Source organism: Fukomys damarensis, unplaced genomic scaffold (genome assembly GCF_012274545.1).
Source record: "Fukomys damarensis isolate Sample0158 unplaced genomic scaffold, DMR_v1.0_HiC HiC_scaffold_26, whole genome shotgun sequence".
NCBI lineage: Eukaryota > Metazoa > Chordata > Mammalia > Rodentia > Bathyergidae > Fukomys > Fukomys damarensis.
The window spans coordinates 17,275,232-17,298,526 of NW_022900938.1; the positions used below are offsets into that span (position 1 = coordinate 17,275,232).

Consider the following 23,295-nt stretch of genomic DNA (forward strand, 5'->3'; position numbering starts at 1 on the left):
AAAAAAAAAAAAAAAAAAACCCCAAAAATTAATGGGGGAAGAAAAACTTAGCTACTGCAAATAGCTGCCATTTATGTGTTTCCTGTCCTGGAGTATAGTAGAGAGTGTGCATACAAATTAACTCAATCCTCGATCCTGTGAACTAGATTGAGTGATTATGTCCATAAAGGTGTTAAAGGAATTGCCAGAAACACCTAGCCAGTCAGTGGCTGGCTGGGAGTTGCACCCTCTCCAGGGCCTTGATTTTCATATTGCACTAAATTGCCTTTCAGGGAGAACAGCTCTTGGGAACAGAATCCATGTTAGAAACAACTTCAGAGGGGAAGGTCTTTGCTTGGGAAAGCTCACTAGTATTGTAGCAATCCTAGTGAGGAATAAAAAATAATCCTAGTGTAGGAATAAAAGGTATGATCATCCTATAAGTATTTCATTTTTCATATGTCTTATGTAACTTTGTTCCATGTGATGGTGACGTGACATTTCAGTTATTGAACAAGTTAAAGTATTTGTAGGATGTTTAGTGTTGCTTTGTTTTATCGCAGAAATACATTGTATCATTATTTTTTTAAATGGGGCTTATAGTTTGATAGAAAGTAACTCACATATTCTACTGGCTTCTTTTTGCCTTAGTAACACTATAATAGTTTCCATTTTTGGTAATTTTTTAGTTTTTCAGTTAATTTAAAACTTTTTAAAAACTTTTTCCCCCCAATATGGTGTTTGGTACATACCAAATGTTCACACTGTTGAAACAAAAGGTCATAGTGCCAAAATCTCAATTCACATTATAGTTGCATTATTTTATTTGAACAAAAGTACTCTTCATCTACCACCCACCATATAAACAAGTAGATACTAAATTTTGCATTGGAATTAGGAACCTTGTAATACATCTGAACTTCTGTTCAGATGCATTAGAATTTTAAATGCCTGGAATATCGGATTTAGTCCGAGTTTAGCTCAGTGGAAGGTATGTATATCTTTTCTGAGGGTAAGCACTTTCTAGAAGGAAGATCTGGAGAGCAGAGGTTTGGTGATGACTAGAGACATTCTGATTTGACCAGAAGGAAAAGAGGTTTAGAGAGGTTGGATTCTAGAAATCAGATAGAGTACTGTTGTGGAATTGGTAGTTCCTGCTTTTTTTCCTCTGCTGAGGTAGGGAGACCTACCCATTTTACAGTACTTCAGCTTTGAAGTCTATTTAGAGGAGTTGTTATGCTTTGAGGTAGATCGCTATTGTGAAACTTAGCCGTTGTTTTGTCACTTGCATTTAAATCTATCCAAAGGATTCTTACTCTTCCATTTTAAATTGTTAGCATGGTTGCAAAATTAGATAAACAGTGATGCACTGGCACCTTCAGTAACAAACATTATATAAATTTTCCTCTGTTGTTGGCTTTACTGCTGTGTAATCCTAAAATTGAGTAATACTGCTTTGTGCATAACTTTGTGTAAGGATATATAGAGTGGTGAACCCTGTAGGTAAGTAGTGAGCAATCTTACGTGTGCGAAGGTGTATATTTGAACCTCTGAGATTGCTTTTGTCTTGTTGCAACAGTTGAAGGTATTTCTAATCTTAATTTAAGCATAGCTATACTTTAATAATTTCTTCTGGAAATAAAAGTCTGAACAGCCTGTGTTCTGATTTTGTTCATTGCCATTGTGTCTACATGATGTAGGCTTATTAGAGATGATTTAGTTAGCCTTAGGCAATCCTCATGATGGTTAAAAAATGCTCTAGGAAGAATCTAACTGAATTTTCCGAGTACCCTGTTTGATTTTTACATTCAGAGAGGCGTTCCACTGCACCAACTCATATCATCAATTTTAATCTCTTTTGAAATGTAATTTGCTCAATCTTGATTAAAAGGCCTATAATTGTCTTTTCCTGCTGCTTGGCACATCCTCTACTGCCCCCTAATGGCTTTCTGTCCACAGCACTCATTGATATCTACCAGGTCTTGTCCTGAATGGGCATTTCTTCAGCATCCAGCATCTTCCATGGCTGCTGAATCTTTGAGAGGCTCTCTCCCAGTAAAAAGACAGCTTTGAGGAAAAACCACGCATTCAGATGGTTGTGATGTTAATATTCCTAGGTTATATGTTTTTGCTTTCCTGTTTTATGTTTATCTGTCCATTAAGTCATTGGGTATTTTTGAATGCCGTGTATGTCCAGCACCAGCCATGCCTTGTCCTAATAGGTCCTTTTTCTTTCTTTTTCCCTTGATGTTCTGGGCATTGAACGCAGGGCCTCATGCATGCCAGGCAAGCACTTTACCACTGAGCTGTACCCTCAGCTCTTACAGGTGCTCAATACATATTTCTTGAGTGAGTGAAAAATATAAAGGTAAAAAAGACTTGGCTTTTTGGGACAAGGTACCACCTTATTTCCCTTTCATTAATTAAGATCATGGGAAAGAGAGACTAAAAGAGGGTCACATGCATTAGTGGAAATCTAGTCTCCCTTCATTTCTAGTTCTCAGGATTCATCATCTCTAACTTTAGAAGGTATCTGTTTTAGGTAGATCTTATTTTGCATGTAGAAATGATAATAATTAAACAAGCTGTTAACCAAAATAAAATGCTTATTGCCTTTGGTGCATGGTAGCATGCAGTCATAGTTGTATTGTCCATTATATTCACCAGTCTCCAAGATATATCTGCTATAATGGCTTTCGATCTCTTATATTTATTTTTTTTGGGGGGTGGTTTTTTTGGTACCGGCGAATGAACGCAGGTCCTTGAGCTTGCAAGGCAGGCCACCGAACCACTGAGCTAAATCCCCGGTCCCTGATCTCTTATATTTAGTAAACTGCAACTTAAAATGGGTACTCTTTTTTTTTTTTTTTTTTTTTGAGTTTATTGGTACATTTAGGGATACAGTACAGTTACATTCATTGTTGGGATCATGTACCTTTACATGGCAAGTCTTGATTCTCATTTTTTTCCCCTTACCTCTGCCCTCCCTTCACCCCCTCCTCCCCTCCCCATCTACAAACACTTTATTTTCATCTTTTCATTCTCTCACATTTTTTTCTTTTCCCTTTTTGTTCTTCCCCTACGTATCACACCTTTCCTACACCTTTAGCTCCTTTCCTCCCATTTCTAAAGGTCAGTAATCTTATTAGAATCTTATGCATTGTTGCAGAATATTCACACCAGGGAAACTATTTGGTATTTACACATGTGGGACTTATTTATTTCACTTAGGAGTATATCTTCAATATGTATCCATAAAATGGGTACTCTTTTAAATGACCATATATGAAATAAGAAAAGTACAATAGTATGTAAGCATGCTAAGCTGTAAGCTGTTAAGTATGCCGTTCATTTCTTAAGTCTTACATTTTTTAGCCCGCTTACTTAGTGATTAAAAAAAAAAGACAGCTTTCACTATATAGTTCAGGATGGTCTTGAACTCACTGTGTATCCCAGGCTGACCTTGAAGTAATAGTGACTCTCTTGCTTTGGCCTACTGAATTCTGGGATTATAGGTGTGCACCATCAGGCCTGGAGCAAATTCTTTAAAAAAATGTTGGTTTACCACTTCTTATTATTTCATATAAATTAAAATACCACTTATTGGCTTTGTTCCTTGTTTAAGAGTATAGTCCACTCAGATATATTTAGGTTGAATAAGCCTTGTGAAAAAATAATTTGTATTTATCCCATTGGAGAAGACATGACCTGCCACCTATGTTTTGATGTTGCATCATGGAGATGATAGTGGTTAGTTGTGGTTTTAAAGTTTTTGTTTGTCTGCATTGCTGTAGATTTAACCCAGGGACCTCAGGCATGCTAAGCAAGTGTCCTACCACTGAGCCACATACATCTCTAGCCGTTTTTATTTTGAGACAGGGTCTTGCTAAGTTTCCCAGGTTGGCCTCAAACTTGAGCTTCTTATACCTCAGCCTCCTGAGTAAATGGTATTACAGGTGTGCACCATCACACCTAGCTCTTTTTTAAAAAAATGCCCATGCTAAACACTTCAAAGTCTAAAATAACTTGTGAGAAACATTTAAACTACTGGTACAGCAATCATTGTTCATTACTTATCTCTTTAATGTCAACTGAGAAAGCTTGAGTCAAAGGAGACTCCAGAAGAGGGGGAAGATGTAAAAAGTATTGTATTTGTCTCTTGACTGGCTCATATTTTATCTGTCAGTTCATTTGATCTTGACTCACGTACTGTACTCAAACCTATATATAAATATTGTGTGTAGGGGGGTTAGTACTTGGGATCAAACTTGGACCTTGAGCTTGTGAGGCGGGTAGTGGAACCACTGAGCTAAATCCCCTGCCCTCAAATCTATGTATTTCATTAAACTCCTTTATCACTCTAAATATGTTCTAAAACAAGCTCGCTGCTGGATTAAAACAACAGCAATATAGTATTTTGTTTGTGTACAGTGAAGGAGAGCTGAGTAAAGTACACATCTAAGGAGGCATGATAGGATGGAGGTTGTTAGTATTTTCTTTTGTTGTTGTTAGAATTTTAATTTGCCAAAATGAATCTGGACCAAGACACTGAAGCCTCCTCCCTCCTCCCTTTTGAGTATAGAGAGAACTCAAAGGTGAAAAATTAAGCCTTAGCATCGACTGACATAAAACTAGTCACCTGACTTGCAAAGCTGTAGTAGCATAGGTTTTGCTCCAGGAGCCAGCTGCAGCTTTTGTTTCGTGTGTCTTGTGGGATCCTGGGGATTCCAGATGTTCTCGTCTTCTGGGTGCTATTAATTGGGTTTTACATGGTAAGGGTTAAAAATCTCAAAGTATTGATAGACATTTTAATTTAGAATAAATGGCAGCAGACTTTTTAAAAACATGAAATGATCAGAGATTTCGTGAACTAAGCTCTGAATTATAGTTTTGATTTCCAGACAGTTAAATTTCGCCATTGACTTAAAAGAAACCTGCTCTAGCTAACTGAAGCGGAAGGGTTTACCGAACTTACAGACTTGATGAAAAGGCTGGGGACATAGGCCAAAATATAGGGAGGAAATAAAAGCATTTCAGATTTTGTGGTGATAACCAGATATGAAAAGTCTGGCTAGGAAATTAGTTTTGTTCTGTAATTAAGTCCTTGAGGTTGAAATATTTTTTTTGTCAGCATCCTATTGACTGCCTAGATCAGCGCTTCTCTTGTTTCTTACTTTCAGGGCTGCTGTGAGGTCAGAAGTATTTTTTAATCGTAGTACTTAGGTATTATTTACCCTTCTTACTGTGCTGACACTGGCACTGATGTTATAAAAGGATTAGTGGGCTGCAGTGCTGGTGCCTTAGCACAACTCAAGAGCATGGCATTGCTATGTAGATTATCAGCTTCTTACTGACATAACCTCTGACAGTAAATATGTAGGGCGTTTCCTCCCACCAATCAATTCTCCAAATCTCTGAACACCGACTGGCTGTCTTACAGCCCAGTTCAGTTCTGGCAGTGAGCACCAGCACTAGTGTCAAAAGTTTAAGGGTGTCATCTTCGAAGACTTACTTCGGCCCACAGTTACCACACTTCTGTCTGACTCAGCTACGAATCAGACTCTATGACGACCTCAGCCCTCAGGTTTGGTCATTTATTGGAGGGGCTCACTTACTGGGAAGACCATTTACTTACTGTGGAGGACCTAGTGCAGGAGCAGCCAAATAGGAGGGACACATGGGCAGGGTATTGAGGAGGTGCAGAGACCATGTTCACTCTCCAGGCACCTGCACTGGTCCCCAACCTGGAAACTCTCTGAACTCCTTGATGAAGACTTTTTATAGAGGCCTTGTCATGCAGATATGATCCGTCACATCGTTGATCCTTGTCGATTTGGCTCTCCAGCCCCAGAGTTTGGGAGAGTGAGGCTGAAAGTTTGAAATTTGCAGTCAGAGTTTGTCTTCTGGCAGCCAGCAGCCTCCTCCTAAGCTTTGCAGAGGCCCCACCCTAAGTCACTCTATTAACATAAACTCAGGTATGATAGGAAAGGGCTTATTAGGAACAACAAGGTAGATTCCCGCCCCTCAGGATATTCCAAGGGCTTTAGGGATTCCGTCCAGGAACCAGGGACAGAGAACAAATATGCGTTTTTTGTTTTACATCGTAGTAGTGTAGTTATTTTCATTTTGCATGTAGTTTAGAGTTTCATCTTGTTTAATTGCCTGATATTTCAGAGCAGTTTAATGAATAAGCAGGTAGTGTGATATGAAAGCTCACTTGCTGGAACCAGATTGGCTGCATGTCAGTAACTTCAGCACTTAGTTATATGAATAGGGCAACATATAACTTCTCTGAGCTCCATTTCACTCTGCTGTGAAACAGCAGTAATAATAGTACTTAGGGATATTGTGAAGATTAAGTAAGTCAATTCAAAAACATCATTTAGAGCAGTATATAGTTTGTAGTGAACAGTGTTAGTTATCATACTCGTTATTATCATCATTACCAGGCTTCAAATCAAGTCCCCAATAAGCTGGTCACAGGAGAAGGGCTCTAAAGACATGAATCCAGGCTTTTGGGGTTTTTGTATAGCTGGATAATAAGTCATCAAGTCAAAATATTAATCTGGCAACATGAAGTGCTGTTGGTTTTAGATAAAAGATACAAAATGTGAACTTTTCCCTTTTTGCTACTAGTTTGTAGGCTTGGTTAGTATAGAACAAAACTGAATAAAGTTACAAATATCTAAGGAATACAACTTGAAAAGAATATATCACTTAGTTTACAAAGTTTTTTTTTTTTTGTAGACAAGTATAAATAGTAGGGTTTTTTTTTTTTTTTAATTGTATGTACCGTACAAAAGCTGTAAAACAGTATACTGGTTTAATTAGTCTTGCCTAGTTAGCCATTGTTTGACAATATTAAGACTACATCTTTTTCTTTAATCTGCAATTTTTTTAGGAGACCCCATTATTGGCAAGGCAGGGCTGTGACATATTTGGCTCCAGCAGGTGGCATGGTGCCTGAAATGGGTAAGTTCCTAGCAGGTCTTTATTGGAGAAGTAATACACATTTGTGCAAAGAGTTTTATTTTCTGCTCTGCTGGAAAGCTTTAAGAGAGTGTATTTTCACTAAATATAGTAAAATTTCACAGTGTACTTCCAGGTCCTGCCCTGTGTTGTGATGGTTGGTGGGTGTGAGATGCAGCAAAGAGGAAGGGATGAAATGTGAGAGGAAATCCTCTCAGACACAAAGCTAAGTGGAAGGGGACAATATAATTGAACCTTTGGTTCTCTTTTTCTGTTTTTGGTACTGGGGATTGAATTGAAGGAGCAGGGAGCTACATCCCTTCCTTATTTTATTTATTTTATTTTAAGACAGGGTTTTATTGAATTGCTCAGGCTGGTGTCAAACTTGCAGTTTTCCTGCCTCAGGCTGTTGAGTAGGTGGGATTACACGTGTGTATCACCTCACCCAGCTTGTTTTGTTTTAAAGGTCCTATTCTCCTCAAATCTTGTTTTGGAAGTGTACTAGGCCGGTCAAGTCTGAATGCCAGCCATGCCAGACTCCCATTTAAGGGAAGCTCATTAACTCCTGCTGTGTTAGCAACTCCCCTTTTGTATTTAGCTGTAACCCGTCTTCATCTGAGAGGACCCTGGAATAAGCAAGAACAGGAAATTCTGGCTTGCCTCAAAACAATGAACTGAGTTAATCAGATTTTTCCCTGAAGAATGTAAAACTAAAACGTGAAGAGAGGGGGGACAGTTAATAAGGGATGGGAAACTAAAGCAGCATATAGTATCTTTGAGGATAAAATGTTACTGTGTGTTATGGAGGAGCAAAAGTATGAGAAATCAGAGAATTCTATTACATACCAGAGCAGAAGGAATCATACCTGAGATTGAGCTGTGTAGTTAATAAGGAAAGCAATAGAAAATTGGCTGTGTGCCTGATTAATTGATTCATTCAACAAATAATTGGTTGAGTTAGAGCTGTGTGCTAGGCAATATTCTAGTGCAGGAGCATTACTCTGAAAAACAGTTAAGCCAGTGATTTTCATCCAGCTTTGATCTTGCCTTCCAGACAGTTGGCAGTGACTGGAGACATTTTGGCTGTCAAAAGGCTGAGGGGAAAGTGCTCTTGGCACTTGCTGGGCAGATGCTGCTTACATGATCTACAGCACACAGGACCACTCCCTACAAAAATTACCTGGCTCAAAATGTCCTTAGCTCTGAGGTTGAGAGACCCTGGATAAACCATCATAAATACATATTTCACAGAATATTTGCTACCTTGTAGTTGACACTTGACTTTTTCTCTTTGCAGAAGTGAGGACATTGACTGGGTGAAATGGACGCCTCAGTAATATTACCCATTCTGAAGAAAAAACTGGCCTTCCTTTCAGGTATGTTTTTTTCAAACTGAAAGTGTTTGGTGCATAAGCTTGTTTAAATTTCTCTGATGAGTTTGACAGAAATCACTATTTTTCTGAGAGGGTTTTAAAGGTTATTTCTTTTAATCAGAATGGATATCTGTGTAAACTAACACTGCTGGTACCTGCAAGGCCATTTTTTTATTCTGGTCTGGTAACTTGATTAAAGTAATATCTGCATCTGTAGATGTCATGATTTCTCTTCTTATATAAAAACTAATTACTAGTAATTGACTAGCACCTAAATTATTGTTTCTGAAATCCGCAGTGATTCATTTTTGTGCTATCCTGTCCCTTAGCTTGTGTGTTGATCTTCCTGTGAGAAAGTTGCAGTGCATTGGTGGAGTTAGGAAGTGTCAATTGCACTGTTTTCACTGTTTGAAATTGGTTAACGGTGTAGGCTTGAATTTACAAGAAGTCTGTATTGGCTGTGAGATGCTCGCTAAGGTGAAAGTAATGGTGTGGTACATGAACTCCATTTTATGGAATTCAGATTATTGAGTAAATCTGCACATACCTTGAAATAGGCACGGTGGCCCTTCCAATTTAGGGTTCTTCTGGACTATATTATCTTACTTTTTCTTTTTCATTCTCTTTAGGTCTAGTCATAACTATCTTGACAAATGTGCCTTCAAAGTATCTTCAATGTTTTTATAAATTGGAATGTTTACCTAGTATAGATTATAAAGGACAAAGTAAGAAATAGAGTTCTAGTAGTGTTGCTTTTTTATTTAATGTGTTTTTAAAAATTTCTCTTATTGGTTGGCATTAATATTAGTTGAGCCCTCTTGAGATTACCATTTATTGATGTTAAACAACATAGTTGAGTATCAGTAATTTGTGTGGCTAACCTAATGAAGGATAGATCATTTGTGGTTAATATGTCATGAGTTGCCTTCATTTCGGTGAGTCTTTTCCACTTAACACCTTTCAGTTTTTAGTGATAGATTTCTAGAGATGATATGAAATTGTTTTCTTCAGAATTTGCTGTTTTTTAAACTTCTAAAACTGCTGTAAATGTCAGTTGGGTGGGAAGAATGGTTTCAGTGTGAAAGTCAGGCATGTAGGAACTTTCAAAAAAAGTAATGAGTGAATAGTGTTTAAAAGGTACTTTTTAACATTTAGGACAAACTGAGGGGGCCTGGAACATACATGAAATGGAAATGTGTTCAAGTTCAGGCTTTCAGGCTTCATTTCAAGTCCCTAGGGTTCTTCTACTCTGGGCAAGACTTTCTTTTTATTGCCTTACGAAAGTGTATACCTTTATGACTTTTGTGAATGAACTCAGATAATTCTTCTTCATAGAATCGTCTTTGAATTGCTTTACAAGTTTTACTGTTTTAAGTGTTTTCTGTGAAACCTCATAATTTTCCCAGCTTTTATCATTTTTTCCATTTTCTAAATCCCCTTTTATAATACTTCAGTGTGTTTTATATACATTATTATGTTTATACTGTTATTTCTTATGGCTTAAAGCTTTTCTTGCTAGGTGGAAATTTATTTTAATTAAATGCTTATTGTGGTAGACACATAACAGGTGTTTGATGAATTGATTACATTAAGAAGCAGGCTAATGGAAGAAAATTATGAGGATAACTGCTCTATTGAGTGATCCAAAGATAACTTTTTCTAAATGTTTATAATTTTGCTGTATTATAAACATTTATAAATAACTAACCATTAGAGGGCCAGGGATTTGGCTCAGTGGTTCCAGCGCCTGCTTTGTAAACTCAAGGGCCCGAGTTTGATCCCTGGTACCAAAAAAAAAATAATAATAATAATAATAACTAACCATTATATATTTTTTCAGATTATGTCTTAAAGTCATTGTTTTAATAACTTTGTATTCAAGTATATATTATTCACATGGTATCTTTGTTTGTTTTGGTACCAGGAATCAAACTTGGGACTTTGTGCTTGGGAGGCAGGGTGGGTGGAACCACTGAGCTAAATCCCTGGTTTTACATGGTTTCTTAATATTTATGTTAAACTTTTTTTTTATAGGAGGAAAAGACAGACGAAGTGGCCTCATTCTGACAATTCCATTATGCCTCGAACAAACAAATATGGATGAATTGAGTGTCACTTTGGACTACCTGCTCAGCATTCCAAGGTGACTCTAACATTGTCTTTTCTTAAATACCAATGTTTTCAGTGGCTTAGTTATTCTTGATATTGTTAAAATATACTTAGCTATCTTACCTGCTTTTATTAGCTATGAAGTTATAATTAAAAATGCTAGAATTAATAATTTATGACAACACACCAGATAAAATGTTTATTATATGCTTATGATATACAGATTTGTAAAATGAGAGTACTGTCAACTTTTCAGGAATGTCCCTATATGCCATGGAATTTAAGAAAAATTAGAGAAGCAAATTTTTTTAGATCACTGTTTCACTCTATTGATATAAATACATGTATAGGTTCTAATTGAATAAAAGCTTAGGTTTCAAATATTTTTATTTTAAAAATACAAAAAAGTTTATTTATATTTTAATTCATAGGTTCTTGAATGTCTCATTTTAATAGTTCTTTAGTGAAGCAAAAAAACCCCCCCAAAAACCTTCCTGTTTACTCGTCTACCTATCACATTAACAAGAACAATAAAAACCTTGCCCAACATCCTCTCCCATAATTGGTATTTGCAGGGCCAAATTATAACTACATGTTAGAATCATCTGGAGTTTCTGTTGTTTTATTTTTCAAATTCTAATTCCTAGGGGATCTACTTCTGGAGATTCAGATCCAGATCTGGTCAGCACAATTTTCTTTAATCCTTTAAGCTTCTCATATAATTGTAACATGCAGCCAGATTTGCAAAACACTGCAATAAATCATGAGAACGAGGGTGGATTTGTGGGTATGTGTATTAAAAGGTAGCAGTACAAAGAAGAGCTAGTCTGTCACGTAATGCTGCAAAGCTCTAGAATGAATTTTAAAAACATTTTAGCTAGAGCTGTCAGTTCTTTTTTTGTCTTCCTGTATCTGCATTTTATTGATATAATAGTTTATTTTATTTTAAATCACTTTTCAGAGCAAAAGGTCAAAACTATATTTGAGAAAAACTGATTTTAATCACATTTACTTTCAATATTGAGCTATAATTTAATGATTATTTTGGTGATTATTTTTAGTATTGGGGATATAAAACACTTAAAGTGAAATTTTTCTTTTCTCCTTTCCTCTCTCTTCTGGTCCCTTCTCTTCCTTCTTCTCTTCCTCCTGGATCCCAGAGGCAGTATTAATTTTGAATAATCTCACTCACTAATCCTTTGAGCTGCTGATTGCTAATTTGTATTGCTTACTGTTAGTTAACCAATTATTTTTTAGGTAGCAGAAAGTAGGCCCACTTAATAGCTAACAAATAATGAAAATAGTATTTATAGATGGATTCATGGAAGGTTAAATGGTGCAGGGAACTTGGAAATCATCTGAACCAAATTTCTGATTTTATACAACTTTTTGATTTTATAATTTTTATACTTTCTGATTTTTATAACTCAGGGTTTAGGGTTATTTGTCTAGGACACTGGTGGCAAGCCTATGGCACACATGCCACAGCAGGCTGTTTGTATCATCTCTGAAATGTTTGCCGTTACTGGTCTGTGACCACACTGTTAGTAGTAAAGCTGAGTCTAGACTCTATCAGTCCTAATACCAATCCAAGAACTTTTTGTTCTTCATACAGTGTATGTACAGTGTAGTTCTGGCCCTGATATTCCAGTGATATGAAAAAGTTACTCGTAGTCAGAATTACTATTGAAAAATGCCTCAGTAGGATTAGAGACCTACATTTAAATCAGTTTTTTGTAAATGTAGAAAAAACTTGTTTCTGTTATAGCAGAAACATCAGAAGGAAGAGGCTTAGCCACTTGGCAGTTCACCGCGAGTGTCACTTGGGCAGCACATCATTTATGGACTAATTATGCCTGGTGTTGCTTGAGCAGATGTCATTTCAACCAGTTGATTTTTGTTTGCATGAGATACACTCATATGTCTGTTTATTTGTTTCATATTGAATGTTTTTTTGCATGCTTTTTATTTAGAATGCTGTATTCACCTTTGGTAGGTATTTGTTTCTAGTGAAATTAGTAAGTTCTAGTTATTTTACTAATTTGTGTTTATTTTGTGAAAAATAACCTATAATTTTGTGCTACAATCTATAAAAACTCTTATCATAAGTATATTAGATGTAAATTTTATACTTCTTCAGAACTCAGCGATACTCTTTTATAATACAAAATGAATATATTTAGAACACTGAGACTGAATAGGAAGCAAGCACCAAAAGATCTGCAAAAGAACTAAAAAAAGAAAAACAAAATCTGTTGTGAAACTGAAAGACAAAAAAAGACAGTTCCTTATTGTCAACTACTCATAATACAGAAATGATGGAATTCAAAAGAAGAAACAAACCTAAATAATTTCCAATAATGATCATTGATGATAATAATTCTATGGGTGGTATTGACAGAGTCAACCAACATCTAATAAGCTATCCCTGAAATCAAAAAGTGAGGGGAAAATATTATATAATATTTATTCACCTTCTGGCCCAAACAATATGGAACTCTATTCAAAATAAGGGTGTTCAGAAAAGTCATTTACAGTTTAGACTAGGTCTAATAGACCAAATAATTGGAAAAAAGAGGATAGCCAGATGTCAAGTAGGAAGTCCATCATTGACATCTTCACCATTAATTTAGTGGGTAGACATTTTTTTGAAATTACACCACACACAGAAAAAAAGGAAAGGCCAACGTGATAGTGTAAAGTGTGTTGTTCAAAGAATGACAATAATGCAAAAAATTCAGGAAAGAGACTAGATACTGCTGTTCAGATTATAACATTGTGTTATGTATTAACATTTTAGATATATACGATATACAGAAAAATTACTGAATAAATTTGATAAAATTGTCATTTTTATATTTCCTGTTATATTGTCTTATAAAATTAATGGAAAAATGCAATTTTTTGGTTATCTTATTCTTAAATAATTGGACTGTAAGTGGTTAATGACTTGCCCTAAATCACATAAACACGAAGGTGATGATTTCAGTCACTCGGTAAATATGTGAGTGCCTACAAGGAGCTTACCTACAGGAGCTTCTAGTGTTCTAGGTACTGAGCAAGAGGGAAGCAAGGCAGATTCAGATTCAGGGTGACCGGAACACCCTGATGGTCAGAAAATATCACAAGTATGTGGCACATTCCCGAGTTAATGAAACCAAAACATGCAGAATCAGGAGAGAGGTGGAGTGGGAGGGTGGTGGTGATAGTTTACCAAATGATAAAGTAGCATTTTACCCACTATAACTGAAGTGTGGGGGAGATCCTACATATACCTGATGAAAAAGTGTTTGAGAGAGAGAGAGGTGTTAAGTGTGAAGGCCCTGAGGCAGGAGCAAGTTTGGCATGCTGCAGAAACAGTGAGGAGGTCAGTGTGATTCTAGCAGTTTGAGAGAAGGCTGGGAGGTAGTCACAAGGAGAGGCTGGGGTCAGTCACAGACAACCAGGTAGGCTGTGATGCAGGCTTTAGTTCTGAATGAAAAGGAAAGCCATTGTGTTCTAACTCAGGAGTGACGTGATAAGTATCATCTCACATTTCAGAACCATCTGAATTTAAAGTACTGCACTAGAAGCTACCGAGCAGAACTCTGTGGATGGAACAGAAGGGGCCCTTAGTTTTAATCAAAGAAATACATGCAGAGCAGCAGGATTCTTACTGTGACCCTAGGAGACCCCTCCATAATCCCTGTGTCACCAGTAAGTGAGCTTATTAAGGAGCCTCACTGTTACAGAGCTGTCTTGACTCAGCCATATTGCCTTTGTTTTGTTTTGTTTGTTTTTGTTTGGTACTGGGTATCAAACTCAGGACCTTGTGCTTGTGAGGCAGGCAGTGGAATCACTGAGTTAAATCCCCAGCCCTGTCACATTACCTTTGAAAGGCTCCAATGGAGTAGGCACAGGAGGCAGGATGCTAGACTTTTTTTCTGTACTGCTTTAAAAATAGTTGCAAACATTAGCAGCAGTATGAGGATTTGTTAATAACAGCACTCTAGGTCTTCCAGCATGCCTTTTGTAAAGGAATAAAGGCAAACATGCTTCCAAGTTAAATAAGTTGTTTTTAAAAGCAGTTTAAACCACTGTTCCATGTGTAGGAATAAAGTTAAAAAATACTATTTCCTTTCATGCATATGAAAGACCAAATGTTCTTTTTATCTTTGAGTTGTATGTATTTTTATTTTCTTAGTAAAATGTGAGAAAATTATGATTAAGGGTGTTTTTAAGTACTCACAAAGATAAATGTGGTATTTTATTACTTTGGGATCATTACAGATGGTATTTGTAAGCTTCATTACTTTCTTAGTTGTAATGCACAGATTAATTTATAGTGTGCATTGAAATATAAATGTGTAGTTTTGTAAAATTTATTTAACAAAGTGGATATGAAATCTGCATCTCAGAGATGTAGATGCTGATAAGAATGTACCACTTGTGGGAATGGCACTCTCTTTCTGGAAAGGCCCTCCACTGGACAGCTCTGCATCAAGGTTCCCCTTCCTGCAGACTCCCATAATGTACTAGGAGAGTCCCTGAGTTGTTGCCACTTGTTCAGAGACCACTCACATCACCTGTCTCAGCTGATCTTTTTGGGGCTCATAGTGATCTTGCTGGTGAATACTTCAGGGATTTTCTCCGTACCTGAGCCCACAGCTAGTAATTTGGTGTGAGGCTTACTTCCTTCACAAAGGAAAATTTTCATGCACTGTTGCTAATCTGGAAGTGAACATTGTATTGCATCCACTTTTTCTTCCTCGAAAAATACTTAGTGGATCCTTTATTTTGTAATGCAGATCCAAAAAAGACTACTTAATTTTTTAAAGTTGAGATTTAATTCATATAGCATATAATTCATCCCTTAATAAGATATAATTCAGTGGTTTTTGATAAATATACAACCTATCATGCTAATTCCAGATAATTTGCATCATCCAGGACAATCTCCAGACCCATTAGCAATCACTTCCCACTTCTCCACCGGCCACTGTCAGCCATATATCTGCTTTCTGTCTCTAGATTTACCTCTCTGTAGATTTTGGACATTTTCTATGCGTGGAGTCATACAATATGGTCCCTTTGTGTCTGGCTTCTTTTACTTAGCATATCTTTTTATGGTTAATCTATATTGTGATATGTCAGTTCTTCATTCTTGTGGCTGAATAATATTTTGTTGTTTGTATCTATGTTAATCAGTTGATGGCCATTTTGATTGTTTCTACTTTTTAACTATTGTGAATTATACACTACTGAGCATTTACATGCAGTTTTTCTGTGGACATATATTTCAGTGTACCTCATTTCTTGAATACTTCTCTATTTACTTTGGAAGATCACCCTCTGTCCCTACCTAGAGAGGAGCCTATTTCTTTTCAGATTTTTAGTGTATCATCCTTATTCTTGTGGTCTTTTTCTCAGTAGAACTGGACATGCATTACTTCTCAAGAACCCTTTTGGAACTCATATGAATTCTTAGAAGGCATTGGGGAGGACCAGTAAAGTCTCCTATATTGGAGGCTGACCAGACCCCCAACCATCTGGATAACAAAAGACAAGACAAGATCTTTACTGCATAAAGGGGGCTAAGGATGGTCAAAGCTCTTATCAGGCCAAGGTGCTGGCTGTCTCCTGGAATTTGCCACTATTTATTAAACAGCTTCTTGAAGGGGTGAAGGAGTAGTGCAGGGAACAGTGGGATGGAGAGCACTGATGCGAGCAGGGTACTAGCAACAGAGGAACAAGATATTCTAGCAGGAACAGATCATTGATTAATGGGAAATTTGTTTTTCTCTTAATTTTTGCTTTTATAGAAATTTTGTATACATGTCATGCTGCCCTTAGCTGTAATATTGTCTTGCTGTCCGGGACATCACAGCATCATAGATCATCTGAGACCTCTGCTGTGACCAGTGGCCTGGGAAGTTGTTCCTTTCCCAAACCTCAGCTGCCGGCTCTTCAGGCAAGCCCTTGTGGGCTAGTAGACAAACTCAGACTTTTAGTATGAAAATCCAGTTTATAAATTTGTAGCTTGCTCAAGGTGGTTTCCATCACTCCTAGACTTTGGACTTAAATCACAGAAGAGGTCAGACACTTGCCTTTCCTATAATGTATGGAATTAGGAGAACTTTGGGTGGGGATAGCTTCCATTATCATATCTTTGCTCTGTGAAGCCAGGCTGCAGTTCCTTCCTCTACATTGGAGGGAGGCCACTTAAGATCCTTGAATTAAGTTAATAAGTGAACTAATAATACCAATAATAATAGCTATATAGTTTCATCTTCACGATGGAGTTTTCTGTATGTAAGTTGTATTTTACTAGGATAGATTTCTAGGATTTAGTTAAAAATTACTTGAATAGTTGAATATGTTATAACAACACATTTTCTAACACTTAGGATCACATTTTGCTGGTCAATGACAATGAGAAAACAGAGGTGGATCAGATATGATACAGTTAAGCTTGCAGTCTCTTTATATAGCAAGTACTGCCTTGTCTCATTGAATTTTCTCAAAAGAGCACCAAGAAGCTAGCTCCCAGTGCTTTAGTAGTAGTTTACTGCTGCGGGTGGTGCTGCATGCTTAAAACCTCAGCACTCAGGAGCTAAGACAGTTGGATGCCATCCTGGGCTACAGAGTGAAGCCTTGTTATAAAGAAAGAACAAAAAAAGTAATTATTCTCTACCTTTTCAAAACCATCACTTTATGAATCTTGTATTTCTGGTAGGAAGGAGAGACAGGAAGTACATAAGACCCTTGGCAATCATTAGTTACCTACTTACTATGATCCTGTTTACACATGAAGAAATTGAGAGATGGGTGAGACTACTTGAATGTTGCCTTGATTGCATCACTTTTTAAGGCATCAAATTTCCATGCTTTTAGAATATTAGCTTGTGGACTTATACTTCCTGAAAAAAAGAAGAATAAATTGCTTCAGAAAATTGAAAGAATACTCTGAAGAATTTTACTTAATGATATTAGGTCAAACTGAAGTGAATTCTACTCCATATATAATTAAGCCTTTTGCCTTCTTAGAATTATGAAATCTAGTGTTTTAATATTTTAAAATTTTGTTCTGTTTCAGTGAAAAGTGTAAAGCTAGAGGATTTACTGTGATTGTGGATGGCAGAAAATCACAGTGGAATGTGGTGAAAACAGTAGTCTTAATGTTACAGGTAATTTTTTTTTTTTTGTCTATCAGGAGGAAATGGCTTTTATTTTACATCAATAGACGATGGTGAAAATGCATTTTATTTATTGGACTATACCTGAACACCTCAGCAGTAACTGAGTTGTGAAAATGCAAAAAAGACTATTGGATTAGTTAAGCTTAATTACACGATATCTGTATATCTACATACCTGTATCTATATATTTCTGTAGTAAGGTAAATCTCAGCCCCCTTGTAAAGGTTTGTAGAAGACTGGAAATAATATGCCATGTTGAAGTAATCGAAGCAAGGAGACCAGTGGTTTTTGAAGTGTGCAGATTTGCTGGTGGCTCTGCATGCTGTTGTGTCTGCATCACACTGCCTGGTGTTCCGTTCTGTACAGTAGGCAGGAAGCAGGCCTAGGTAAGTCTAGAGAAGGCTTCCCAGGTGATTCTGATATGTCCATTCTAGTCCCCTCTTTTTATCTTAAATGCCTCACAATTCATGTGACTGTACTATTTATGTATAGCCTAGAAGAAACATACTGAGTAGCTATCTCCTCAGGAATTTAGCAGGTCACAAATTAGCATTTAATACAAATCTACAATTATAAAATTCTTGAAAACTGACCCTTGTGTTCCTCACAGAATAGTTCAGTGATCCCTGGCATGTAGTACATGCCCAATAAATATTATTGCTTTATTATCAGAAAATTGAAAGTATTGTGATGTGACATAGAGAAATAAAACATTTGAGCGATTGAAAGGGGGGTGGATTGCTATCATGCATCATGCTTTCCTTAGAAGAGCTCCTAGAGAAGATAAAATTTGAGTTATATAAAAAGAGGTTAGCCCGGGGATTTAGCTCAGTGGTTCTGCCGCCTGCTTCACAAGCGCAAGGACCCGAGTTTGATCCCCTGTGCCAAATGAAAGGAAGGAAGGAAGGAAGGAAGGAAGGAAGGAAGGAAGGAAGGAGGGAAGGAAGGAGGGAGGGAGGGAGGTTATTCAGTATTTAAATGAACAAAAAGAAAAAGCCATTCTGGGCAGGAACTGTGGCTTAGTGGACCTCAGAATCAGTAAAGGGAGCTGATAATAGGCCAGTTTGGGGAGAATATAATTTGGTGGGGACATGGGCTAGTGAACACTCAGGTGTCAGTGATATTGAAAGACTAAACCGGGGGGCGGAGGGAGGAGAAGAGGACGTAAAAAGTAATGAGAAACAGTTGCTAGCTGCTTTAGGTTTCTGTGGAAAGGAATATAATTAAAAAATTTAAGTGATAACTCAGGACAGTGATTCTTAATGTTTTACCACTTGCTTAAGATAATCGGGAAAGGAATTTCAGGGGTGGAAACAAAGGATTACAGTTTTTAGTTTTAAGTCCAGTCTTCATATACCTCAGGTGCCCTGCTAAACTTGTTGTATCAATTATCTTTCCTCAAATTTTAGCCTACTTTATAGAGCAGGATATGTTATTTCTAAAGATCAGCTGAAGTGCAAGGATTTTAAATAAGTTTAAAGTTATTTAAGCCTAAGAAGCAGTCCTTTTACCTGTTGCCAAGTGTGTTTATCACAGCATGTATCTCTGGTGGTCTCCAGATTCTCAACCATTGCCTCATTCTCCATAAGTGTTTGACCTAAACTTTTTGTCATTAGGAGCACTCTGTTGGGTTAGAAAGGCTTATTCCATAGAATCAGTTTTTAAGGGAGCACAGATTGATATCCCATAATATTTTTCTGCCAGATATGTTTCTGACTCTTCTATATCCCAAATCCTAAAGATGAACTGTAAAAGTTGTTGAAATACTCTTAGGTGAGAAATCCATTAACGATGGTCTTGTATTCTTCCTTTCATCCTGTCTTTCAACTGTGTCACAGATGAGCTGTTTGGAACTTGCAGTTTGAACTGGACTGTGGCAGTTTTGAAGAACAATCAATGGATTTAATTCCTTCTTGTGATTTCTTTTCTGATACGTATTTTAACAACTTTTGGATTTATCAATAATTAACTTTTTCAGAAGTTGCAATGGCCTGTTGTTTTCTCCTAGTCATACTGTTTCTACTTATGAGTCACTTGTTCCTTTTATCTTCAGAGATACTGGTGCCAGATTGTTTGGGAGCCCAGAACTTCATGCTGGCTCTGCCTATAACTTTAAGAAACAATTTCTCTTGTTTCTCACAGATTCGTTTTCAGATGTTTTGAAATAATAAACCTCCAATGGTTAGTATATGAATAAACCTTAAATCTACTCTAAATTTTACAGGCTCTCCGATGAAAAGTTCAACATTATTGAATTTATTTTGCTTATTTTGTGTTAGTCACACCCTAATCATTGTGGGGAATGCTGGATTTTTGAGCCCAATGACATGTTCACATTGAAAGAGAAAGTATATTTTCTCAATGATTATTATTGTAATTATTATTTAGTGCTGCCCTTTACAATTCAAAGTAGAGGTTGGTCCCTTGAGTATAAATAAACCTTTATTGGAACTCAGTCACACCCGTGATTTACTTAGTGTTCATAGCTGCCTTCACTTTACCTCAAAAGATCTGGATAGTTTTGACAGAGACTGTATGTCTGCAAAGCCTAAAATACTTTTTGTCTGGACCTTTCTGAAATAATTTACTGACCCCAATCTAGAACCTATGAATGGTGTAGTAGAATTTCAGAATCAGACCTAGATTCTATTCTAGCTCTGTAACTTTTTAACTTAGACAAGATACTTTAGTTCTATGAAGCTTAAAATTACTCTGCTGTAAATTTTAAGAATGAGATGCACTTGTTAATGAGACTTCACTTTTTCAACAAATATTTGTAGAGTGTCTTTGCATAGCAGACAGTGGAAACACAGTGATGACCTAATAGGTAAGGACCTGCAAGTGGCAAGCTTATATGCTGTTTGAGGAGTCAGACAGTGAGTGATTGAGCAAAATAAAAAATAATGTAACATCAATTAGTGATAAGTGCCAGGAAGAACTACAGCAATAAAAGGAGACTTAGGAGACTCTCTTTAGATGGAGTGGACAGGGAAGGCCTCTATGAGAAGAGAATTTTGAATAGAATCTTAAGGAACTGGGGGACTACTCTTAGAAAAAATCCCATGCAGAGGAAGTAGCACTTGACATAGTCTTGAGGTGAGAACAGACTTAAGTTCCAGGAACAAGGAAGGTCAGCATCCAAGTGGCAGTAGTGGAGGTCCACTAAGAGGGAGAGGTGTAAGGAAAAGTCTGAGAGGCCAGTAGGACCAACCTTATGGACCTCCGGGGCCTAGGTAAAGGGCTTGAATTTTATTCCTAGATGAGAGAATATTAGGCAGGCAGACCTGTGAGGGGAGGGTATTTGAGGAACCTGGCTAGTTTGGGGATGTTAGCAGTGCAGGTGGTAGAAAAGGTTAGATTTAGGATGTATTTCAGAGTTAGGCTCAATGGGACTTCCTGATAAAATACATGGGAAATGCAATGATACCTTGGTTTATGAAGCGTTTGGCAAATTTTTTGTTTGTTTGTTTGTGAACTCTGCATCAGGTGATGAGCATGACTGTGGCCATGTTTTCCAGAATTGTCGAACACATTAAGCTTGTGAACCAAGGCAGCACTGTACTACTAAGTTGATAAATGTTAATTTTCATTATTTTTTAGGTAATATGAATAGCCATATCTAGTATATGTGAAATTGTATTCTCTCAAAGACTAGCTCTTTATTGTCTTCAAATTAATAAGCACAGAATCTTATGCATAATGGCTGATAATAGACATTTTATGAGAAAATTGATTCTACATCTTCTGAAGTTCTTCAGATGATAGTTTTAGAAAAGGTTTTTGTATCACAAAAATATTTAATTGTCAGCTAAAATGAAGTCTTTAAATTTAATCTAAATATGCTCCTAGTACATACATTGAATAAGACAAAAATAATTCATATATAATATCTGTTTAACATAGTTTGAGATCTTTTCTGATAGCTTTTCTTACATGTCTTTATTGCTATTTATGTTTTGAAGTTTGGAGAATTTCTTCTACTTTATTATTGTTTTCCATTGTCTTACTTAGCATAAAGATTAATATCTAGTAATTTTAATTTAGTAAATTATTCCCTTTACATGTGTAATTTGTATTTTGTTTTTGTTTTTGTTTTTCAGAATGTTGTTCCAGCTGAAGTGTCCCTTGTTTGTGTAGTAAAGCCAGATGAGTTCTGGGATAAGAAAGTAACACATTTTTGTTTTTGGAAAGAAAAGGATAGACTTGGCTTTGAGGTAAACAAAAGAAGAGTGCAGTACCTCTTAAAGTAATATTTTGCTGGTATTATTTTGTTCAGATTGATCTTAAGCCGTGCTCAAGTAGTGTACTTGTTGAGTGAATTATGATTCTTTGTCAAAGACTACAGGAGCTTTATGTTCATTTATACTGTATCATTAAGTTCTTTGAGTAACTGGAAACTTATTTTTAAAATATCATTGGATACTAAGAGGAAACTTTACGCATATTAATCCTAGACATTTTAAAATTGAAGATAAAGTCTATTTTATTCCATATGTTCCAGTGATTTTATAGTATTTGGTTTGATTTTGATATATGAACATAGTTATCTTTTCTTTCTTACCAATGTTATTCTCTTCTCAGTTTTCTTGTGTGAAAAAGAATCTTATTGTAGGTTAGACAAAAAGCTTAAGATGGAATATGAATTTAAACAATTTTGTCACGTTTTTCCTAACAATCTGTTAAATTCCCAATTTCCCAGTTTTGCATTTTTAAAATAAAATGTAGAAACTTTGAAAAGGCACAAGGTTTAACCCCAATTCTGTAGGAAGAATATAGGTTCTTGGAATGTTTAGAAGAGTCAGACAGTGAAGATTCATTTTGGACTTTGCCATACTATAATCGTGTTTATTTTCATAGAAGTCAATGCTATATCAGTCAGTACTGTATCAATGCTATACCATATATTTTTGGTATGGAGGAAAGTTTGCCAGTGTGCTCTAGATGGAAAGGTTTAAGAAAGCACCATTTATCCCTATGTGAGGCAGGTTGAAGTGTCTTAAAAATACTGACTTTATTTAACTTAAAAAAGTTAAAGGACAATTTACATGCAGTCATTCATTAGCAGACAGAAGGATATGCATCACTCTGAAGATGCCAAGGGTCTGGGAAACTCTTGTATCAGGAACTGGGATCTGAGACTAAGTGTTACAATAAAAGTTGGCTCTTATTTCCCAGAAAATTATGAGGGTTTTGGAAATTCTGTCAGGAACCAAGGCGGAATGAAGAGCAAATAAGTATTTCTTATATCACAGTATTACAGATGGTTGTCTATTCAGATCTTTTGCTCTTTTAAAGAAATAAAGCCTTTGTGTTCTTGTTTTTGAATCTGAAAGAGCTTTATTTAATCTGTATATTAGTCATTTGTGGAATATATGATCTACAGTTATTACATCCAAGTCTGCTTGCCTTTTAATTCTCTTAAAGTACTTTTGATAAAATTTTGAGCTTGATGAAGTCTGGTCAGGTTTTCTTTTATGAGTCATACCTGATTTGGGTGTCACACTGAGAAATCTTTGCCTAAAGTCAAAAAGATTTTCTCATGTTTTCTTCTAGAAGTTGTATAATTTAGATTTTAAATTTAACTTTCTGACACATTTTGAGTTAAAGTTTGTGTGAGCTTTGGTCTGAAAACATAAATTTTATGACTTTGGCCATTTAAAGTTTGACAAGGCTTGTTTTCTCACCCA

The 23,295-nt window shown here is 36.3% G+C and overlaps 1 protein-coding gene across 8 annotated transcripts in view; it reads left to right on the forward strand.

The window, feature by feature from the left end:
- Sestd1 (SEC14 and spectrin domain containing 1) overlaps positions 1-23,295 on the forward strand; it is a 136,493-nt gene that overhangs the window by 58,922 nt on the left and 54,276 nt on the right. For 4 of the 8 annotated variants that reach the window (XM_010636781.3, XM_010636780.3, XM_010636784.3 and 1 more), the window contains 5 exons: positions 6,881-6,951; positions 8,246-8,324; positions 10,356-10,464; positions 17,506-17,596; positions 21,709-21,822. In XM_010636781.3, the coding sequence (XP_010635083.1) occupies positions 8,270-8,324; positions 10,356-10,464; positions 17,506-17,596; positions 21,709-21,822 (369 nt within the window). In that variant the 5' untranslated portion in view covers positions 6,881-6,951; positions 8,246-8,269. The remainder of the gene's footprint in view (positions 1-6,880; positions 6,952-8,245; positions 8,325-10,355; positions 10,465-17,505; positions 17,597-21,708; positions 21,823-23,295) is intronic. The other 4 variants (XM_010636782.3, XM_033756283.1, XM_010636787.3 and 1 more) reach the window with 1 other exon arrangement.